Source organism: Thermobia domestica, chromosome 3 (genome assembly GCF_964235325.1).
Source record: "Thermobia domestica chromosome 3, izTheDome1.hap1.1, whole genome shotgun sequence".
NCBI lineage: Eukaryota > Metazoa > Arthropoda > Insecta > Zygentoma > Lepismatidae > Thermobia > Thermobia domestica.
Genome location: NC_137456.1, coordinates 332,385,656 through 332,408,781, shown reverse-complemented (window position 1 = coordinate 332,408,781; position 23,126 = coordinate 332,385,656). Strand labels below are relative to the sequence as shown.

Below are 23,126 nucleotides of genomic sequence, written 5' to 3'. Positions count from 1 at the left end.
AAAATGGGAAAAGGGATTTTCTTTTTAAAAATCCCTTTTTTTTATCGCGAATAACTCCCCTTTGGTATAAGATACGATCATGAAAATGCTACTAAAAATAACTTTGCTTTATGATGAAGAGAATGAGATACAAAGAGTGGCCCTGGGATGAATAGTTTTGATGCTGCAGCCGATTTAATATTTTCCCTTGATAATACCTTTTTAGTGAATTTCTATACTATCATCATCATCATCAAGACTGTTCATTGTGGGAACATGAATTGTACCTCGTTTTCTTTGCCATAAACTAGTCTTTCAAACGGTACCACTCGCATGTCTCTAGCTTGTACCATAGAGGAGAAAATTCGCGAAAAAGGGACATTTTTGTCAAAAAATCCCCTTTACACCGATTTTGGGCCTCTCCACTATGGTACATGCTAGAGACATGCGAGTGGTTCCGTTTGAAAGACTGGTTCATGGCAAAGAAAACGAGGTACGTATCATGACTTTAGAATAAATAGTGATAATACTGTAGATACTTAACTAAAGTATTGACTAAAAATATGTAAAAAATAAAAAATAAAGAAATCGAGATTTTTTGACACACGTTTGTTAACTCTAGCAACATGAGTTATACCTCATTTTCTTCAGCGTAAGGCAACCTTTCAAATGGTACCACTCAAATTTCGCTATCGTGTACCTGTGAAGAAAAATGGGGAAAAGGGAAATTTTCTTTAAAAATCTTTTTCCATTTTGGACGAGATTTTCCCGCTTCTGGTACACGATAGGGAAATTTGAGGGGTACATTTCGAAAGCCTGTCTCATAACAAAACCAACGAGGTACAAGCCATGATTCTAGGGTAAATAGTAATGTGTCAGGGATTTTTTGAAAAAAAAAAACTTCTCAAATATACCCTTTTTTAAAACCCATCGTCCATGTTTGTGACGTCACAGCCCCCAGACAGAGCATGCGAGGCTGCACAATGCCCATAAAATATGTTCTATGATTCTTCCATATTTGAATAAATGAAAAAAAAATGGTCTAAAAGCCTTTACTAGAGACTTATAAAGCAAATTCCGAAGGTCGATGCCATGGCACAGGTGTTGTGCCATCATAATTTAAAAGGGTTAAGCGTGTCTTAAAGTCCGTTGCAACCCCGAAAAATCTGAAACGGTGGGACAAATATGAAAACAGAAAAACATGTCTTTCATCATTTCAAAAGTATATATTATCAAAGTAAAATAAATTGTCCCAGGGTTCCCCGCAGGGTTCCAGATGGGGTCCAACTCAAAATTTTTAAACGGAAAGGGGTGTCAACGGGTGTCAACTTGCATACCGTATGAAAGTTGGTGTTAAATAAGAGAAGATAAATCAAGTCGCGACTCTGTACGATAAGCCTGTGCAAAATAGTGTTGGGTCAAAATATCAACACAATCTTCATTGCAAAGTCTATGGCCACTCGTATGTATCTGAAACGATGGAATAGATGTAGAAACAAAAACACGGATATGTCATTATTTCAATTGCATAATGATTCAAAGCAAATAAATAAAAAAAAAATGTTCCAGGGTCCCAGACGGGGTCAAACTCAACATGTTGAAAATGAAAGGGGTTCAAGTTGAGTATCGTGTGAAAGCTTATGTTAAGTGAAAGAAGAGAAAACAAGTCTCGGTTGTTGAAGAAAAAGTCTATTGCCACTCCTATTAATCTGAAGCGGTGAGGCAGATGTAAAAACAAAACAAAAACTAGAATGTATCAAAGGAAATGACTCGTGTCATTTTGCAATGCTTATCGACAGTCGAGACTTGTCCAATGTCCAATTCTGTATCATTTAACACGAACTTTCACATGATGTGCTTATTTACCCCCCTTGGCACTTGAAACTTTTGAGTTGGACCCCGTCTGGGATCCTGCAGTTGAAACTGGGATATTTCGTCTTTCCTTTGATACATTCTAGTTGTTTTTTTACACCTGTCTCACCGTTTCAGATAATAGGAGTGGCAATAGACTTTTTCATCAAGAGTCGAGACTTGTTTCCTCTTCTTTCACTTAAATTAATCTTTCATACGATACTCAATTTGAGCCCCTTCCTATTTGAACATTTTGAGTTGGACCCCGTCTGGGGCCCTGGAACATTTTTTTTCTTACTTTGAAACATTATACTTTTGAAATAATGGCATATTTGTGTTTTTGTTTCTACATCTATTCCATCGTTTTAGATACATACGAGTGACCATAGACTTTGAAATGAAGATGTTTTGATATCTTGACCCACCGCTATTTTGCACAGGCTTATCGTAGAGAGTCGCGACTTGATTTATCTTCTCTTATTTAATACCAACTTTCATACGGTACGCAAGTTGACCCCCCCTTTCCATTTAAAAATTTTGAGTTGTAGTCCGTCTGGGACCCTGAAGGGAACCCTGGAACAATTTATTTTACTTTGATACGATATACTTTTGAAATGATGAAATACCTGTACATGTTTTTCTGTTTTCATATCTGTCTCACCGTTTCAGATTTTTCGGGGTTGCAACCAGTGATGTAATGCTATTTATTTAGGTGGGTATACGCTCCATCCCTTGTCACACACACACACACACATTATATATATATAGGTCTATATATATATATATATATATATATATATATATATATATATATATATATCGGGTGTTTCAATACTAGTCTTTGCACTATTAAGATTTAAAGTTCAGAAATATCCTTGCTTATAGGCAACTCACACTGCCTCTCTGAGCGTATCGATTGCATAACAAGCAGGATAAGTATATGAAGTAAAAAGATAAGTCTGAATGGAGAGCTATATTTTGGAGAACAGTTACCGAACCACTGAACCTATCAACCAGAGACTAAGAAAAAAATACCTATAATGTTATAGATTATTTTAAGACCTTATTTAGCTCTCTGCGTTAAGTAGGGCAGACTGTAGAAGTTGTTGTACCTGTATGACTGATAACAATAAGAGGAAAAAAAATGACTTGGACCAAGTTTGTTTCCGCCAACTTGCTCATCCGTTTGGTTCTATCTATCACTTTGACACTTTCAAAGGATGTATTTAATGTACACAGAAATACACATATCTCGCTTGAGTTAAAATGTGGAGTACATTTGGAGTAATTTAAGATTGAAATTTTGAATGTTCACATCGTACATCGGTCGCGAACCACAGCCTACTGGCTGCTGTGATAATCAGGGCCATAACCAAGAAGAGATTAATCGCCCTCAATCTGTAGTTTGTCTGTCCTGCAGCTTAAAACCTCTCTCTTTCTCTCTCTCCCAAATTGTGTTTAGTTGTTCTTTTGCTTAGAGAATTAAGTTTGCTTTCTTCTGTTGGATCATAATTGCATTAAAATAGAAACGTTTAATTTTGGTATCGTTGGCGCATGACCGTTTTAGAATTGGTAGATTCAGTGACCCAATAATTTAAGTACCAACAGCAATAATGTCGAAATTAGTATCCGTATTAATACTAATATCGGCCTTATTGCTTAGGCTACTGTGGCTACTGTGTACTCAACTAAACTTAGGCTGCTGTGTCACTCAACTATTCAATTAGAACAATGACAGCTATGTCCCAATGAATAAATAATTAATTACTTGAAGCGTTAATAGCTAAGTATAAAGAATAGACAAATAAACAATACAATAGTATGAAGAGAAGTTGTTTTCATGAACTACCACACCTAGAACTTTGAGTTTTAGATGTTTCGGAAAGGCAGAAATAAACTTAAATTATACCACTGTTATAAGTTCAAATACTAAACTTCAACAAATTCGTATAAAGGGGCGGCTCTTGAGGTAAGTCACGGAGGGTCTACGCCAATTTCAAGAAAAAATTTAAACCGAATTAAACATATGACGCTAGCGGTGGCGTTATCATCGAATATTTTTCGTGTTTGCAACTTAGTCCGATAATTTTTTTTCAATTAAACGTTATTTATTTATTTATTTTTTATCAGAAGCGATTATCGAAAGCCCCTTTGACCAAACAGCAAATGGGCACTTTGGAGAACATTTTCGAGGGCAATTTATGGTTGAATTAAGCCCTGATACCAGCGCCGAAGTTAGAGTCGGGTAGTACCGGTATAAACATCTAAAACTTTAGTCCAATAATTTATTTCGATTCGAGGTTTAGGTTTCCCGTCAGGAACGATTTTCTAAAAAAAATCACAAACGACAATCTTTTCGAGAGAAGTAGCTCAAGTGGTAGAGCTTGGCTTCGCATTCGGTAGGTCGTGGGTTCGACTCCCACTGTCAACTATTCTAACTGGTTTTCTTCAGTCCTACCAGGCAAATGCCGGGACAGTACCTGCTAAACAGGCCCTGGCCGATACCTTCCCAAATTCTTTCTATTATTACTTTTGTTGTTAGATATGTAGTATAAAATGGCCTCTGAGCTGTATCTGGTGATTGTTAATTAAATAAAGTAAATACGCACCCTGGAAAAATAAATAAAGACAAAAATGCTCTCCTTCTAAAAGTATTTCCTAAAAGAATCGGGTCCAGGTAGGTATCAAACAAACAAACAAACAAAAAAAAAGAGAGAAAAAATACTAATCTTGATATCTTGATAAATAAAAGTTTTTATTTTAATTTCTCTTAAGAAAAAAAGAAAAGACAAACCCCCGCCCCCATTTGGCACCGCCAAGTTTACCACCCAGTTCCGAAATGCATCTGGAGTGCTCTTCGGTCCATGCTTGACTTGACTAATTAAAAACACCGGGTTCAATACGTGTTATATGAGCTTAATAAGCGTTTAAACACAAGACTATTCCATGGTACCGATTTTTACCATAAATCCCCAAAGGGTTAAACACTACTAAGCAAATATTTTCGAAGTGACGGATCTATCGAAATGATCAGAGATTGCTGTGACATGCTCATACGCTATAATTGGTTCTTGACTTTTGTGTTTTTATCCTTTCCTGTCAACATATTTTCTTCAGTTTTCTTTTTTTTTATCTGATAGAAAATGAAACAATGAAGAAAAATGTTTATTTTTACCCCATCCCTTTTTTTCTTTTTTTGTTCAGTAGGTTGATGAAAAACTACTAATAGTACTAAATGCTGAGTATTTTTTGTAAATCAATTGCTCCTTTCTTTGATGTCAATTGCAGCTACAAATCCGGGGTTTGCTGTTGTATTTGGTGGTATTGGGAACGACGGTGAATGCTTCGAAATAGACAAACGATAGGTCATATGTTTTGTTATTTTTGTGGAGGCCAAAGTTTTCTTGGTGCAAATATATTCATTTAATTTCCTCTTAACTCTTATAGGAAAGACCACATTTTTTCGGAGCGTCCTTTCGCGATTAGAAATAAACTGGTTCCATCCCATATTGGCTTGCTCAAATTGTATCCAATCGACAGACTTTGAATTGAACTTGAAATATGGAAGGTAAGGACAACGCATGTGACATTTTAGGAAAAATCATTGCACGCTGTTTTCCATTATAGAAGAGATTCTCGGAAAATTTGGTTCCCACGCCCCGAAAACGCAAACATTTTAAAAGAATTTAGACATCATTCGCGGTAACAGTCTGACGACAAGCTGTTTAGTGAGATTTTTTGGTTTGAAATAAAGTACGTGAAAAGCAGTTGTTGTTTGTTCCAATGAAGTGAGTATACTATTGATCGAATGTAGCGTATACCCGCGTACTTCCTAAATTTGAGGTGTCTATACGATAGTATCCAAAAATTAGAGGTGGGTATACGCCGTATACTCGCGTATACCTTCCATTACATCTCTGGTTGCAACGAACTTTAAGACACGCTTAAAGGTGTTAATAAAAATGAGTAACGTGCTGCCTTCAAGCGAAATGCTTGAGACGTCCCCAATTTTGGTAACCAGTTTTGATCTTACCTTGACCCAAGCTTTCAGGAAATATATACATCACCTCCACTTTGTGGGTTCAGGTTCAAGTACATCCCGTGTCAGTGGCAAAAGCTTTGAAACTGTGGATGATGTCCAAAATGCCCTCTCCAGATATTATGTCCAAAAACCAATTGAGTTTTATAGGTCCGGCATTGAAAATTTGCACACTAGATGGCAAAAGGTTGTTGATAACGAGGGTGATTACATCATTGATTGAAACTAAAACTTGTTTACAATCTATCTGTTTGCATTTACTGTCAAGGAACGAAAGTACTTTCCGGTCCCCCGAACAAGTGGTGTGTTCATCTGAAATACGAAAAATCTTGAATTTCTTTGCAGAGCATCTCTCCTCTCAGCACCCAAGCTTCGAGATGTGAATATATACAAAGGTTAAAATGACATTCGAAGCTCTAAGCAGACACACGTAAAACCTTCCGTGTCTCAGGATTAAGAAAATGACGGAGGCCTCCAATGAGAGTTTTAGTTTGAAGCAGGCCGGTAGCCAGCCAAAAAATGTAGGGAGGGAGGCGATCCAAAGATATTATAGTTTATCACCATATTAGACTTCATTTGCAAGCCTTCCGTGAAAATTTTAGGGGGGCCGGCCCCCTAGCTCCTCCTGGACACGGGCCTGGTTTGAAGTTAGGAATCCCTGAATAGAACATCGTTTTTTTAATAAATATCCCATAAATAAATACAAGAAGTTTCATTTTGATTAACGCGTGCGTTCGTGCGTAACAGCGAACCATCTTTCCAATCAAAAAACAAATACCTTTCACGTCACGGAGAAAGAATTAATGACTACACTTACTGCAATATCAGCAACATTCAGTACCAAAGGGAATCAGATGTAACCAGCGAAGACAATGAAACACCATTATACAGGTCGTCGTAAAAGCTGTTGTTTGTATCTCAGTTTTAGAGGATGTTGTGCTTAAGAGCTGCTGTAATGTTGGCATGGATCGTCAAAAGTGAACAAGAAGAATATTGCTCGTTGCCAAGAGACACAAACTCGCCGTTGTTTTTAATTATGATTGACGGGTAAAGTATATTCATTGCTATCAAATAGTAAAGTAAGTCAGAGAATTTCAGTTTATCTTATTTCAATGTCAAGTCCGATAACCCAAGGATAGATTCTTGTCGTCGTAGAGATTGAAGAGCATAGGCTACAAAGATATTAGTATGAGAAATAGAAGATGCACACTCAGAGAGAAAGATGACATCAAAAAGGAATTTAAACACTGCGAACGGTAAGATGTAGATTTGTTTTAGGACAAACTTTAACACCTATTTCGCCTTAAACAATCATAACCTCACCAGGACCGTAAATAAGGGCGACGCAGATCCCACATTGCGGGGGGCCCCTAGCCATTAGGGGTCTCCAAATCGTGAAGTGGGACGTAGAGAAGGAGCCGCACTCCACACTGTTTGTGGAGGGACCCAAGCCTTTAGTTACGCCACTGAATCTCACAATCATACGTAAATACCTTAATACTTTGCCTTCAAATGTTGATCTTAAGGAAGTTAAACACCTACTACATCAGCGTTTCTCAACCGGTGTGCCGTGAATGGGTCGCTGGTGTGCCGCGAGGAAATCGAAACAAAATTATTAATTCTATAGCAATCAAATTACAAAACGTAGGGAAAAATGTACATTTCTATTTCACACTACTATGAATCTACAATTTTAAGTTTCATACCGTGTTACTTTTTGTACATTTTTAATGTTGAAAAAGGTATTTATCACTGTTATGACCATTGTTGTTTCTTTATTGTTGCAGAGTATTTCGTAACTTGAAAATTTAAAATATTATTCAATCTCTTCGACAAAGCAAACATGCATACAAATTACGTATATTTGTATTTTAAAAGTAAACAAGATTTGTTTGTTCGTTCGTTATTTAGTGATCTTCCTTCGTAGTGAAAGGTTGGATACAGTTTTCGAAAAAGAAAGAGTATTTTTAAAAACCTGAGTCCTATATTTCATTGCAATTGTTTTCTATTTTTAAATTAGAATGAAGAATAAGCATAATGATTTACCACTGGGGAAAACTAGTGATCCAGCTTTCTTCTCTGTGAGAAGATCAGTAATCATTTGAAAAAATACCACTGTCTTTCATGTTTACAAATAGTAATATCTATAAGTGTGCCGCAAGAATTCAAGTTATACCCGTAGTGTGCCGCAAGTTGAAGAAGGTTGGGAAACGCTGTACTACGTATTTATTTTTTAGGCGTTTCATTTTTATGGCAATTTTTCTTTGTTCTAAATGAACTGAAATTTTTAAAAGTTTGATTTAACTTATATCTTCTTGAAATATATTCCTTGTCCCTTTGTTTGTGAAAATTAAATTTTGTAATTCATAATTTTTAATATTTAACCCCCTTGAGTACCTGTGGCATGCAAGTGGATGTCATGAAAATGTATTCCGCATTAAAGATCATATTAATCCCGGAGATGCTGAATTTTTTTAGTGGATGCAAGGTAAGACTTAGTTCTACTATTTCTTCTTAGATGACAGCAACTTACTGACAAAAAAAAAAAAAAAGGTGTCCTCTCAGTAGATGTGATTCCTAAGGGAACATTCGATTACAACATACATGTGCTTGTTTTGACGATAAATAATTAACAACTTCGAGATCGGAAATAGAAAACCATTGTTTTTGATCTCTGGTTAGTGTCGCCAACTTGAAGCAACATAAAATCCCTCCAGAACATCATAATTTCCCTTTTTCAGTCCAAATGTTCCACAATGCAAATAATTGTTTTCATTAGTAATGCGCATGTCCTCCTCACGCACGCACAACTGTCCTATCTAACGGTCTAGACAGTTTTTTTTTTTTAACAGTAAATGAAACCGATATTACAGCACGCACATAGGAAAATGACACCTGGAACGCAATGAGTAATATACAATTTAATTTAAGGACTATTAAATTTATCTATTACATAAATTCTTCCTGCAAATGAAATATACATATTTGTAAAGAAATATCCTTTACTAGATTTAGATTTTCTTTTCTATAAAGATTGTCCTTTAAATAATATTTACAATGTATTAGATGTTTATCTTGCCCAATGGATTGATTTAAAATTTTGATTGTGCGTAACTTTGAAAGTAGAAGGATACACAACGTAATGTTTGACACACTTATGAAGCAGATCAAACTATCACAATGTCAAATTTTATCTTGATTGGATCAAGCATGTACTGTACAGCCAACGACAAAATTTCTTTCCGTTTGGTAAAATTTGTTTTGGGAATAAGGGTGGTATGACTGGAATGTACAGAAAATTACGTTCTTTTTAATTTACTGAAAACCGTACTCAAATTGTCCTTCCATTCTGAAGTTATTTACGAAGTCACCCACATAGCACAATTACGTCCACGGGATGTCCAAGACTGAGCCCGTAACGGACGACGGGACATCCCGGATTATCCGAATGTGCTCCCGGGACATCCACAGGATTTCCACGGGAGATCCAGATGTCCGCTAATATTCCGGGATACCGGATATTCAACGGGACCACGAAGGTATGTCTATTGGTTTTCCCTCGGACCTCCTGTCCCATCTGGGACGTCCCGTGGACATCCTACATGGGAATCCTTCAGGACGTCCCATGCAGGACGTCCATGGGATGTCTTCTCATTGTCCCGATAATCCCGGGAACCGGATGATTGGGATCAAAATGGGACATCCCAGGGACGTAGTATGCTATGTGGGCAATTTCATCAAACGGAAAGCGCTTTTGTCCTTGACTGTACAACATACGTCACAGGCTTATACAACAGATCAAGGTCTGCCACCATGCGAAATTTGATACCGATTGAGTGAGTTCCATGATGTTCTTTTGTTTTCGAAAATCTGACGACCCATAACTTGGGAATCGGAAACCTGCAGAACATAATATGTATTTTACACTCTTATATAGCAGATGAAGATCTACAATTGTACCAAGTTTGATCCCAAATGGATAACTTCTGTTGAACTTCTACGTCATATAGAGTCCTTGATTTTTCAGGTAGAAACCAAGTAAGGAACGAAAACGAAAGTACTGTACTTTTACCTAGTCTGGTAGGAGAAATAAGTAAAACAAAAGCATAAAAATCCCTGTTTGTTTTAAACAACAGAGAAGACTAATTCTCTATAGAAATGATCAGCAACAGAAATTAAGGAGGCGGAAGTACCACTAACTGACCAAACAAGATTTAGAATTTCTTTTTACTTAATTCCAGATCTGAATACCGATACAGAAGGTTTTAAAGAAGGATACATTTCTAGATATTTAAAAACAACACAGTCCATTCTACTACTATTAAATACCGAAATTCTAAGTTCAGATTTATTTTTATTAATATGGGTATTGGAAAAATCACATGCAGTAATGTGTAATTTATTTTACCAACGAGAGAAGCAAAACGCGTGGAAGAAGGAAAGTAAGGCGTAAAACAGTCCAAAAATTTATTTTTTCCTAGCTATGAAAATTTATAGGTCCACAAGAAACCGATTAAGTACTACATATTTTAAATGAATTTATCGTTTCTGCTACATAAACCTATCTAAGGGTCTTTCATCTCTAGCTGTAAGGCAGCAAGTGACAAATTCTTTTATATTTCAATGAATCGACTAGAAAATCAACACAACTAGTTTTGAATTCACAAAACTGCTTTTTCGAATACAAGCTAGAGCCTTTTTATTTCAACCGTGCCATCGGAAAATATGTGAACCATACTTCGGCACCACCCCCGCTAACTTCTTATGAAGGAATCCTTTCCTTTGCTTTCGGAAAAAAAGTGAATGATCTCAGCTGTGTCGCCAATTTGTCATTCAGTCGAGGTGATCTCGACGAGTGAAGATCATAGGCTACTTAGAATGGCTCACAAGACAGTGCACAGCGAAGCACGTCAATATGGCAATCCTGTCCAGTATTGAAGGATCTCGGCCAAAGAAACTTGTTCCTCCTCTTTTGAGGGAGGTACGAGAAAACACACATCGACAGCAGTGCCAGAAAGGGAACACTTGAAATAGGAAGGATTTGGTATAGTTGGACACTCTTAATGTGTTTTCATTTCTGGGTTACAAAGCCATTCAACTTTTAACTTGTTGACTATATAATTTTCATGTTCGAAAGACGTCTTGTTTACAATATTTCAGGGTTTTCTTCATGTCCACTAATATGTTATAGTTTAAATTTTTCATTAAGCATAATAGTTCATAGCAAGTTGTAATCTATGAAGGGTTGAACATGTACACTCATGTCCAAAATGATTGTCGCATATCTATAACTGACTTCTTGTAAAAATGTAATTTAATAAAGATTTTGCAGGATACTTTTAACACTGATACTATGTGTACAATCGGGAAATGCATATTTGTGGTAAATTTCATAGGGAAAGAATTATAAATACGAAAATTAGAATGAGTAAAACAAAATGTTGCTAAATGGACAAGATAGTTTTATTTTCGTTTTATTGTTCTTATTTACTGTTCTTTTGACATGAAATTTGCCACACACATGTACATGCAGGTAATACACATACTAACATTAAAGAAATACCGGGTGAATTCCTTACAACAACATATTTATAGATATGCGACAATAATTTTGGACATGGGTGTACAATCAGCACAACTTTATAATTCAAGATGTAATTTCAGCTTTAGATGGAATTATTTCGACATGCTGAACAGGTCAACAGCTTTCCGTATATTTTTTGAAGAGGGAACAAGAGTGGAATATGTAGAACCGCTTTTCCCATCTATTTCGTTTCCAACATGGGCATCTATTGTCACAGGTAGAGTTCAAAATAGATTTAATATTCTAGATTCACACTCTAACAATATATTTCTTAACTACTGACACTATTGGTATATACGGAAGTAGTAATCTTAAATGTTAGTCAAATTAACACTGAATGTCACTAACTGTAATAGATTATTGACGTGATTGTCAATGGCATTTAACTTCATAATTGGATATGAGATCGAGTTTTAAGTTATTGAGCACATAGCAGAAAGTTGGCCAGTGCTTTTTTTTTTACCCATGTTCTTATTTCTTATAAGTTCACATTTAAAAATGAAATGAAATTATATCTTTGAGTTTTACGTCCCACGATTATGTCGGTTAGGCTAAAGGAGACGGTGATGATGAAATAATGAATGAAATGGTGGAATGAAGAAAGTGGAAGGAAACGGGAGAACCCCGAGGAAACCCACGCACACGGTGTTTGTCCACCACAAAGTTCACTTGGCGGGAGCTGAGATTGAACCCGAGACCCCAAGCACCAGAGGTGAACGCTCTACCACTCAGCCACCGTGGCCCCTATGTTCACATTTAATATTTTCATTATTTGAAAAATGAAATATTTCAGTTGAAATTCCTACAATAATGAGTGTTAGGCTAACTGAAATGGATGATTAATGCAAGTGAATGACGTTGGTTGAATTGGTGGAATGAAAATATAGGAGGAAACGGGAATATCCCGAGAAAACTCACTGGCAATATGACTAAAAATTTATTGCAATGATAATTGGATCAGGAGTTTCCAAATGACCATGAGTCAGAAATGATGATTTTGCTTTAGTGTAACTTTTTATTTATTTATTTATTTATTTTGTAACACCAATTGCTCACAACAAGCTGTTCATTTTGTTCAAGCTCTACTTTCTCAAACAAAGGTCGATCATTTTATTACTATCAGGATTTTCAAAAATTAAACAATTTTCTTTTTCAGTGTACTCATAACTTTACTTTTCTGACTCGTGACCTTTTCAAAACAACTGATTCAGTTAATTACTGTCTCTTTGTGTGAAATAAATCATTATCCAAGAAACAATTGAAGCATTCCATCGAATAACACCAGCGCCATAACTTGGATTTTTTTTTGGGGGGGCAAGCATTAATACCTTATTTGGGCTCCCTAGAAAAGTTGTTATTCTAATTCTTGGGCCCCTCTTTCCACTTTTCTCTTACTCTTTATGGACCCCCGGAGCCTTAGTTCCCTCCTGCACGGCAAGGTCTACGGGACCGTTAGTTCCGTCCCTGGGCCCGTTCCATACATAACAAATTAATTAATTAACAATTAATTAACATTAACAATTTAAGAGGACAATATTGACAAATCTCAGAGCCACACAAACAAATATTATTTCTAGGGCCCCTAATAGTAGACTTTTCTTTTTACTGAAATCGGCCCACTAGTCCTTTTTGTTTTATTGACCTTTGGTGTGCTGTTTTGTTGATGTAATGTAGTGAACCTGTTTGATCCTTCATTTATAATTTCACACTCGTATCGTATATGGAGTAAGTTTTGTCTTAAAATGGGCCCCCCTTGAACGGCGATGAGTTTCCCTGGAGGGGCAGTTGCCCCCTGTCCTCCACAAGTTACGGCCCTGAATAACATTGTATTGGAATATACTGAATTCCCAGTGGAATCATCGTGTACAGAATATGCCTAATATATAGTCTACTGAAATATTCGTGTCTTCATTGCTGAAGATAAGACATTAATATGCTAGCAAATTCTAAGCAGAACATTCCTGTACCTAGGTATAGATATAGAAGCATAGTGCAAATTTCTCCTTTTTTCTCGAATTCTGTGATATTTAGCATATAGGGTTATTCACGTGAATGCTTAAATTCATGTAAAACAATCCCAGTAGATTCGACTCACTAATAGGCATACACTTTCTACTTACGGCAATAGTTATTATTGCAGGTAAAAACACATTAGAAATAATGTTCAGAAATGAGAGAACATTATTTACTGGAAATAGTGGTTTACAATAAGTTTAACTCAATTCAGAGAACAAAAAAAAAAAAAAAAAAATGTTACTACTGGGAAATTGAGATAGTCTTTGTTATTGTCTATGGCGCAGGATCACCTTACATCTCCTTCATTTGTCGCTGGACTTCCGTAACGTTGTGTGTCTCAGAAAATAAGTGAACGCATGGGACACGTTTCTCAAGCGCCAGGCCAGCCGTCATCATATAGTGTTGCCAACTGGAAAAAGGAAAAACGTCATTACACCACAATACAAACAAATCAGGAAACAAACATCATCAGTCATACAACGTAACCTACCGCACCTAACAACAAGTGAGGCACTACTTCTGGGACACCCTGTACTATTAAACAATAATTAACATTATCAATAGAAATAATGAGTGCTACAGGTAACATAGACTTGGATCTATATCTGAAAGAAAATGGCTCATTTGAGCTTATGAAAAAATCTTCATTAAGTATGAAGCATTTCATGTGAACAATAAATTGATTTCAAATATCCCGTAGTTAATTGCTAGCGAAAACAAAGATTGAACAGTGATTATGTTTGTTGTATTTCAGGAGTATATCCTGAAAATCATGGAGTAGTGGACAACTACATATACAATAGCAACTCCCAAAAATCCTTTGACTTAACTACTAACTTCCATGTTGCGTCCAGCACTATCTCCCGGTATGATCTGGAACCTATTTGGACAACAGCAGCAAAGGCAGGACTTACTGTTGGAAAGCCTAATACTCGTACAACCAGGTATGAGTTGACACAAACAACTTACAACTTATTTTACATTAGTACCAGAGCCGTAGTTAGAGATTTTGGCGCCTGGGGCGAGAGGAGAATTCGATGCCCCCTTTGCTCATCTTTCTAAGTGTTTCCTTCTTTTCTTTCTTTTCTTTAATAAGAGAAGCCGTTTTTGTTGTTATGATACGCTGAATTTTTATTTTATCAAGCTGCTTGGACAGACCATTGCAATGGCCAAACGTGATCATTAAAATAGGGCCAAAAGGGATCATTAAAATAAGTTTTCTGTTATAAATAAGGTCTGCTTTTAAGAGGCTTACCTTGAACTTTTTGTTAAACTTTGCAAAACTTCTTTCGGTTGGTATACAGGTCCATTTGGGGAACGGTTATGGAAAGTTACAACTATTTACATGGTTTCATGCTATCAATAAGATGCGAAATTTTAATACATTAGAAAACACGTGTTTTTAAAATGTTCTAAATCAGTAACAGGAATAATTTCCAGCAGTTATTGTAAACTTTTGAAATTCTGTATGTGACCACACAAATAACATTTTAATTTTGTATAGGAAATGAGAAGGAAATTCAGAAGCAAATTTCTTTAAGAGTTTTAAGATATTGATCGATGGAGCTGAATAATGTGTTTAATGTTTGTATATTATAATCCAAAATGTAGTTTGGCCACTACATATCCATTGACGCAACTAGATTAGTTGTCACCCGGGGCAAAATCTCGCCTTAGCACCCTCCCCCTTGATCAACCAAACCAAAACGCTCTCCCACTACACCTGATATTAGCATCTGATAAAAGATATGTTGTAATGTTTGTGTTTACCTCATGAAGTCACTTTATGTTTTCCTTGCACTTCTAACTGTTTATTTGTTCCCATTGCAATTGCATTGCTAAATTTGAGTCTCTTTAGTTATATGTAACAAAGCTTATGTTTACTTGTGAGCAAAAACATCAAACATTTCACAAATTCATAATTTCTACCATGAGGGCCACCACATACTCTCTGGTGTGCTGGAGGGGTCTGTATACAGTTCGACCAGATGCCACAGCATCTAAGACACACACCATTCAGTATGACTCGAATGCAGGTTAAAAAAAAAAAAAAAAAATGTTCCGGTTGCTTGCGTAGATTCAGAAAAGCTCCACATCTCTATGCACGTGCACTCTTCAGTAAAGGCCGTGCAGACACGCCAGTTCAGGAGACCTCTTCGGTAAACCATAACGTGTTGTGTCTGCTTTAGATACCATTTACATTAAAAAAAAAAAAAAAAGGTGAAGTAGTTAAAAGTTTACAGAAATACTTTTAAAGTGGTACCGACTACTGTCATTTTATATCTAATATTGAAAATCCCTTACAAGTAATGATAAAAAATACTCCAGAAATTAAGTCTTACAGTTAAAAATGCTATATTATACACGTTCGAATTTTCATTTCGTTTGATTACACACTATAAAACATTATAGTTAAAACGACTGACTACTGGTGCAAATGCTAAAGCGTTTTGCTGGGACTTCTAATTGTTCTTTGTGCCCATGAAATTATTATTAAACTCCAACGTTATTTCTGATAGAGAAAATAAAGTTATTTTTATCTAATCGTATGCCACATGATATGCAGTATTTAAAACAACCTGTCATAACATTTTATCTTTAATTTATATTAGTTGCCATAAATGTAGAGGATGGTTCTTCTTTTACAGATGTCCGTCTGGAGAAAACATGTATATACCAATTCATTGTTTTAAAGAAAATATGCTTAACATTGAAATTCAAGCAAATGCGTTTAGGGACATTCTCTATCAAAGCATCATAGAATTACAAATGGATGTAGATTTCGTTATTGTAAGTAATTTCTTAGAATAGTTTTCCAGTAATTACTTTTTTATTTTACTTAACTAACTTCCGTTGCTACTTGCAACAAATTCTAAAATATGTTTTTATTTCTTTAAAATAATGTAAAAAAGTTTCTTTTTAAGCGATTTTTAAAGAACGATGTTCTCAGTTCGACTTGTATATTGTGATTATATATTTCCGCATAACTTCAACATTGATGTACTATTTTTTGTTTTTGTTTGGAAGAGTATGGTTCCATGGTGGTCGTACGTAAATTTGTTAAGGATCTCGTTAAAGTTAAAAAATGAAAGTTATCAATGACTGACAGTCTTAGTACCTTAATTGTGCCTCTGTTCATTTTCGAGTGTGGGTGTTTGTTCATAATTTTGGCTGTGCCTCTGTTCATTTTCGCGTGTGGATGTTTGTTCATAATTTTGGCTGTGCCTCTGTTCAGTGTCGCGTGTGGGTGTTTGTTCATTATTTTGGCAAAGGTAATATCGATTTTGATTATTTATACTTTTTGTTTGTTTAAAAGAGTATGCTTCTGTAGTGGTCTCTTCTGAATTCCTTAAGAATCCGATGATAATATTCAGAGCAAGACTATGAAGCCATTCCACAGATGACAGTCTGAGCCTTCAGTTCATATACCGTAATTTTGTAAACGTTTCATAGTATGAGAACCAAAGGAACATAACTCCAAGAATTTAATTTTTGTTTGCTTGGATTATGAACATAATTCTGAAAGCTCCATTTGGTGTTATTTGAGTGTTATTGAAGATGACTTTGCCATTGGCTTCTCTGCTATGCAATAATGTGTTTACCACCTCATTAAAATAACATTTGTTAGAAAAAATACTTTTACCCCTCTTTCCTGTAAACCTACGAAAATGGAGTTATGTTCTTCAGGTGTTTTATAAGACGGATTATAACTGTAATGTGTAGACCGATTCATTTAAATGGATTAATGCCATGATTCCTCGTTACTTAATTCGTTTTAGAAAGATTGAGAGAAAAGTAGACGGCGAATCAGGCTCGAGTCACATTGCAATCTTCAATCGCTTGGCCTATCATAAATTTGTTCTTAATGCACGAAATCAACCGCTAACAGTGACACACATGAGGTTACGTGAGTCAAACCTTATTGTTCCCTAGAAAGCACGGGACTTTCGCTAGTAAATAGATAGAAACACTTTATCTTCGTTGAATATATCATCTCTATTCATGAAAACTAAAAGTAAGAAAAAAATGTATCAAGTTTTCATGTTAACACTCTCGCTGCCACGTGCACCACCGGTGGTCACACCATACTCGCTTCAGCAGGCCATGTGTACCTCCCGTGGGCACGCAACCTTTACTCTTTGAAGCCTCCTGTTCTACCGACACACACTTATAGCGTGAAGTGGAATGTGTGTTTTAGAAGAAATTACCTCGAAATGTAACAAATAAATATGGTTCACGGCTTCCTGAAGTATTTGATGCTATTTTGCATGTTTGAAAAGAGCTCTTAACTACGGACTTATTTTATAAAGCTAGACTTAATAATAATAATAATAATAATAATAATAATAATAATAATAATAATAATAATAATAATAATAATAATAATAATAATAATAATAATAATAATTGTTTCTTGAATACCTATAATGGCACACGTTTAATTGGTTTATGCACATAGATGATTGCTAATGTTTAATGATTATAGTTGTATACGTTCTTTACTGCTTAGTCAAACATTCCCTGCCTAATACACATTCAAGCAGGTTGAAGGAGATAGAGGGATGTTTTCGTTGTTATCGCAGGGACAGCATCGAAAACTACCTGGCAACACTTTTGTTTACTTACAGTGATCTCAATCATTCAGTTGCAACGTTCCAACAATAGCAGGTGATTAAAATAATCGATGTTCTGATGGAATCAGAAAGTAAAAATTCTAGTGATATAAGTTTTTTTAATGATTCGAATGTTAATCCAGACTTTTATTAATTTATCACCTTCTATTATGGACATCTTGAACTGAATGATTGAGATCACTGAAAGTAAACAAAAGGGTTGCCAGGCAGTTTTTGATGCTATCCCTGCGATGACAATGAGAATAGTCCTTCATGTCCCTATAACCTGCTTCAGTGTGCATTAGCCAGAGAACGTCTGACTAAGCAGTAAAGAACGTATACAACTATAATGATTAAACGTTAGCAATTTCATTCTAAACAAAGATGAAAAATGTAAAAAAAAAAAAAAAAAAAAAAAAAAAAAAAGTAGTGTTCACCGGTGGTACACGTGGCCTCAGGATGTAAATTTATATTCTGGGGCACATGTACCACGGGTGGCACTTTCACAGAGAAGCCAATAGAAGGCCAATAAGACAAAACAACAACATATAAAAAAATACAGCCCTCTGATAACGGTAAGTTAAAAAAAAAAAAACTCTCTCCACTGTGACAGTCACGCAAAACCAGCTTGGCAGTGAGAATGTTAAGTATGTTTAAGGTTTATGTGACTAGGATACTTGTAACTATAGTTATTTTCCACCAAACGTAATTTGTCACGTTTTTGCAAATTTACAAATAAAATGATGTTTGTAAGTGATACTAATGCATATGCTTGCATTATTTATTAATTCAGAACTACTGGGACTTCATAGATTCTGTTGGACATTTCCTGGGACCTGACTCTGAGGACATGGTTGTGGCTTTGAATGTGCTCAACGACATTCTGGATGAAATGTTGTTCAACCTCACGGAAATAAATATGTTGGATAAGGTAGGTTTTCAACTTCTCTCATGGTTTCATTAACTTCTCCTGTAGTACACTAACTTATACTCCTTTGAAGTTCCTTTCCATATTTCAAACAGAAGCAAATACCTCTTTACTATGTTTCTAGATCTATATGGTGGAAGCCGCACTGGCTCAGTGGTAGAGCATTCACCTCTTGTGCATGGGGTCTCTGGTCGGATCTCAGCTCCCGAAGTGAACTTTGTGGTGGACAAACAGCGTGTTACGTGGGTTTCCTAGGGCTAACGTTACCTCTTACTTTATTCATTCCACCATTTCATTCATTTCTCATCATCACCGTCTGCTTTAGCCTACCTGGCATAAGTGTGGGACGTAAAACTTAAATATTTAATTTCATTTCATTTGGATCTATATGGTCTCATATTGCTATCATCGCATACAGTGCAATCATTAGAAAACTAGACTGAGTCTCTGTAAATTAAATGAATAAAATGTGGAACCAATTAAACATTCTTCATTCAAAGTGGAAACAATTTTTTCGTATACAGCATTGCACGATCCAATTGATCGTGGAATAATTTCTGGAAGTGCTAGACTGTACTTGTGTTCAAGATCTGCATCACTGCTTTCTGGATGAAGAAAACATAGTTAAAAAGCAAAACATCAATAATGCTTAAATTTTAGGTAAATAATCAGACAAGGAAAGGTCTGGTGGGTATGCTGAATGTGGTACAAACAAACACTTGTTTCGGTCAGAAACTCACGAATAATCACTGATGTATTCTCTCCAGTTATGGAGCACAAAATATGCACATAGTTTTCATTTCTTTAAATATTTAGTTATTTGTTGTATTTGTCGAACAGTCTGCTTATACATCACACGAGTTTTTTGATATTACCTTGAAACTTCCATATCAGTTGTTCTGTTTGACCTCCTTGGACCTGGGGCTCATCTTCTACAAACTCTCTACCACCATTGAACCTCTTATGTCACCCAGAATGCTTTTCGCTTTAACAAATTGGCTTTGGCGTATTCTCCTCTTAGCTTTGTGTTCAGCATGAAGTGAGCGACTCGCTCCTGTTTCTTCGTCGCCAAACTTTATTATACTATTAATTTTCTTCCTTTCGAATGAATAATGAGCTTTATCTTACTACAGTATTATGTATAGAAGACACACTCACAGGAAAGATAACACTAATATAAAAACTAACCACTACTGCAAAATATTCCACATAAGCAAAAGTTGTTACAGAATATGATTTCGTAACGTTAAGTGTGGGATCTCAGTGCTGGCGCGGGGGTATATACTGTGGTAGCAATCCCTATTGTTTCACATATTCTTGCCATGTACAGAAAAGTGTTGCAAATGTTGGGGATACCCCATTGTATATATATATATATATATATATATATATATATATATATATATATATATATATATATATATTCCATTGCATATATACAGGGTGTTTCAAAACAACACCGACAACGTTCGCGAGATGATTCCTGACACCAAGATAAGTCAAAAAGTGAAGTCTTGACCCGACTAGGGTAGCTCCCATAATATTGGAGCTATGGACCTTTAAGGTTCATTTTTTCATGTTTTCGGCAGCCTCTAACTCCGAAAGGAAGCATTTGTGTACCCACCTTGGTCAGTACTTTTTGACTTATCTTGGTGTCGGAAATCACTCCCCAAACGTTGTCGGTGTTGTTTTGAAACACCCTTTATACAGGGTGATTCAATAAGAACGTACCAGGCCTATATCGCAGCTAATACTGCACTAGAGCCTTCAAACAGAAAATTACTTTACCAAATCATATGTGTAGAATGCAATAAAAATACTAGCAAGACCAGTGGCGACGCGTGAATACCTCCACCGGGGGGCAACTTCAAAATTTGAAATGGAAAGTGGTATAACTGTTCGAATCGTTCGAAAGGACAGTAAATGTCATGCAACTTTTAGAGGACAAACTTTGTGATATCCTTTCCCATTTAGCCGCTAGAGGCGTTCTTGCAGACTTGTATCTGACTACCCGTAGCAAGCCTTTATCTCAGCTAATATTGCACATAGAGACGTCAAACAAACAATTGAACTTCCAAATCGTATGTGTAGAATGCAATACAAATAGTAGTGACACCAGTGATCGTGAATATCTCCAACGGAGGTCATCTATTTCTTCCTCTATGGCAGCAACACGATCGCATTACTAGGTGAAAGTCAGATGGTGCGAGCGTGTCTCCAGTCACACCAGGCAAATGCCGGGAGGGTACGTGCAAACCGTGCCCTGGCAAACAACCGCCGACGCCTTTGCAGGATTAACTCGGAGACTAAGCCAAGGGTAGCCCAGACCCACAATGACGTGGACGCGCGATGTATCTTGTGTGCGTGCGTACAATATGAAATATCTTCCGAATGCGGGAGCATGTGTTGTGGGCTTGTTTGTCGTTGTTTCGAACATCACACTCATTTATCGTTGCCAGTGATTGTGTGGTGGTACTCTTGTAGATCCAGTAGCTAACACGTACATGACCTTGCTCAAGACATAGTCTATGCGGCTTCGAACAGGCGATTGCTGCAATGTCAGACAGATTGCAGAAGGAGCGATGCTGTAGCCAAAACAGGTAACACAAGCGTGTAGAGTCCGAGAGTGATTAACTTCTGCAGTGAGTTAAACTGGTCCGTGTACTGGACAAGATGCCGTGCATTAATTCTACTACCCCTGTGCATTACAAGCTCGTGACGGTACGGATACGAAATTTCCACAAGCAGTGAAACCTCTTTGATTGTGTTGATGTTTGAGTGATTGTAGTAGAAAGTGTCGGTAGGAAATAACATTCATGCGGTATACAAATTTGGAGGCATTCCAAATGCTCATGATTTTAGAGGAATGCCGGGAAAATTATAGGGCTGCAGCTCGATTATACACTGAACGCTATCCACAGCGACAAGCTATTTCCCACAATCTGCTGCGGACATTAACAGCACCATTGCGGCAGACAGGCAACATGCGTGCACGCTATGGTATCCGGAGAAGAGTCGTACAAAATGAAGATATTGCCATTGATGTACTTGTCACTATTGCAGTAAATCCTCATGTATCTTCGCGGCAGATCGCACGAGATCGTGGTATCAGTCAAGGTAGTGTCCTCTGTGGAAATCACATTTTCACCCGTACCACCTCTCTCTGCATCAAGAACTAAGTGATGAGAACTGTCATTTACGGCTTCTGTTCTGCAACTGGGTGGGCAATCGAGTGCGAGAACATCCGAATTCCATTCACTTCATTTCATGGACTGATGAAGCGACATTCTGCAGTGATGGCAACGTGAATCTCCACAATGCACATTACTGGGCAGCGGAGAACCCTCACTGGATGAGAGAAGTCAATCGGCAACACCGATGGCGCATTAATGTGTGAGGTGGCATTGTAGGGACTCAGATAATTGGGGCATGGTTTTTTGATGGTCATTTAACAGGTGCAATGTTTCATGATTTTTTGCGACACCATCTACAGCCGCTATTGGAAAACGTACCGTTCCATATACGTCAGACGCTGTGGTTTCAATTAGATGGCTGTCCAGCCCATAATGCTGCCATGTGTAGGGAAGAGCTAAATGTTCTATTTCCATAACGCTGGATCGGAAGAGGTTCCAATCCACAGTTTCCTCCATGGTCGCTCGACCTTAATTGTATGGACTATTTTTTCTGGGGTCGAATTGAGGATCTTGAGTATGTCAACCGACCAACTACAATTCGCAATATGCAAGACCGCATTACAACCGCTTTCCGGACCATCAACGTGGCTGAGTTGGAAGCTGTTGCTCACAATTACGTACAGCGAATACATCGCTGTATTGCTGTTCAGGGACATCACTTTGAACATTTGTGAAAGCCAGGGGGCGTCGACTACACTCCGCAGAAGGTAAGCTGATTCTTTAGCTCTTTACTCATCTTTCTACAATGGCTTGATTGCAACGCCTCAGCTTTCTGTCCCCATGTTTTGTTCCATGCTTTGGCAACAGCACATTCGGTTCTTCTTTCTTCGTTGCAACCAATAGTTTCTTCTTCCGTTTTGTTATAGCATCGTGCATTGTCCCTCATCATAGTTCTCCCCATCCACTGCCCTTCTGTCTCAGC

General features: G+C 36.8%; 2 protein-coding genes across 2 annotated transcripts in view; both read left to right on the top strand.

Annotated features, from left to right (window-relative positions):
• The first annotated feature begins 6,724 nt into the window (after window positions 1-6,724).
• On the top strand, window positions 6,725-15,117 carry LOC145682321 (glycerophosphocholine cholinephosphodiesterase ENPP6-like). Its single transcript, XM_081753897.1, has 4 exons — window positions 6,725-6,916; window positions 11,534-11,670; window positions 14,224-14,413; window positions 15,081-15,117. The coding sequence occupies exons 1-4, from the start codon at window positions 6,801-6,803 to the stop codon at window positions 15,115-15,117; spliced, it is 480 nt and encodes a 159-aa protein (XP_081610023.1). The 5' UTR covers window positions 6,725-6,800.
• Window positions 15,118-16,126: 1,009 nt separating this feature from the next.
• Window positions 16,127-23,126, top strand: part of LOC145681964 (glycerophosphocholine cholinephosphodiesterase ENPP6-like) — a 44,062-nt gene continuing 37,062 nt past the window's right edge. The window contains exons 1-2 of the mRNA XM_081753566.1: window positions 16,127-16,259; window positions 18,876-19,013. Coding sequence (XP_081609692.1) covers window positions 16,137-16,259; window positions 18,876-19,013 — 261 coding nt within the window. The 5' untranslated portion in view covers window positions 16,127-16,136. The remainder of the gene's footprint in view (window positions 16,260-18,875; window positions 19,014-23,126) is intronic.

Bases quoted from the DNA above. Each gene is read 5' to 3' on its own strand.
- LOC145682321 (XM_081753897.1), top strand. From the start codon at position 6,801: ATGTTGTGCTTAAGAGCTGCTGTAATGTTGGCATGGATCGTCAAAAGT. The intron at 6,917-11,533 runs GTAAAGTATATT...ATGTAATTTCAG, and splicing joins TTTTTAATTATGATTGACGG to CTTTAGATGGAATTATTTCG. The intron at 11,671-14,223 runs GTAGAGTTCAAA...GTTGTATTTCAG, and splicing joins ATGGGCATCTATTGTCACAG to GAGTATATCCTGAAAATCAT.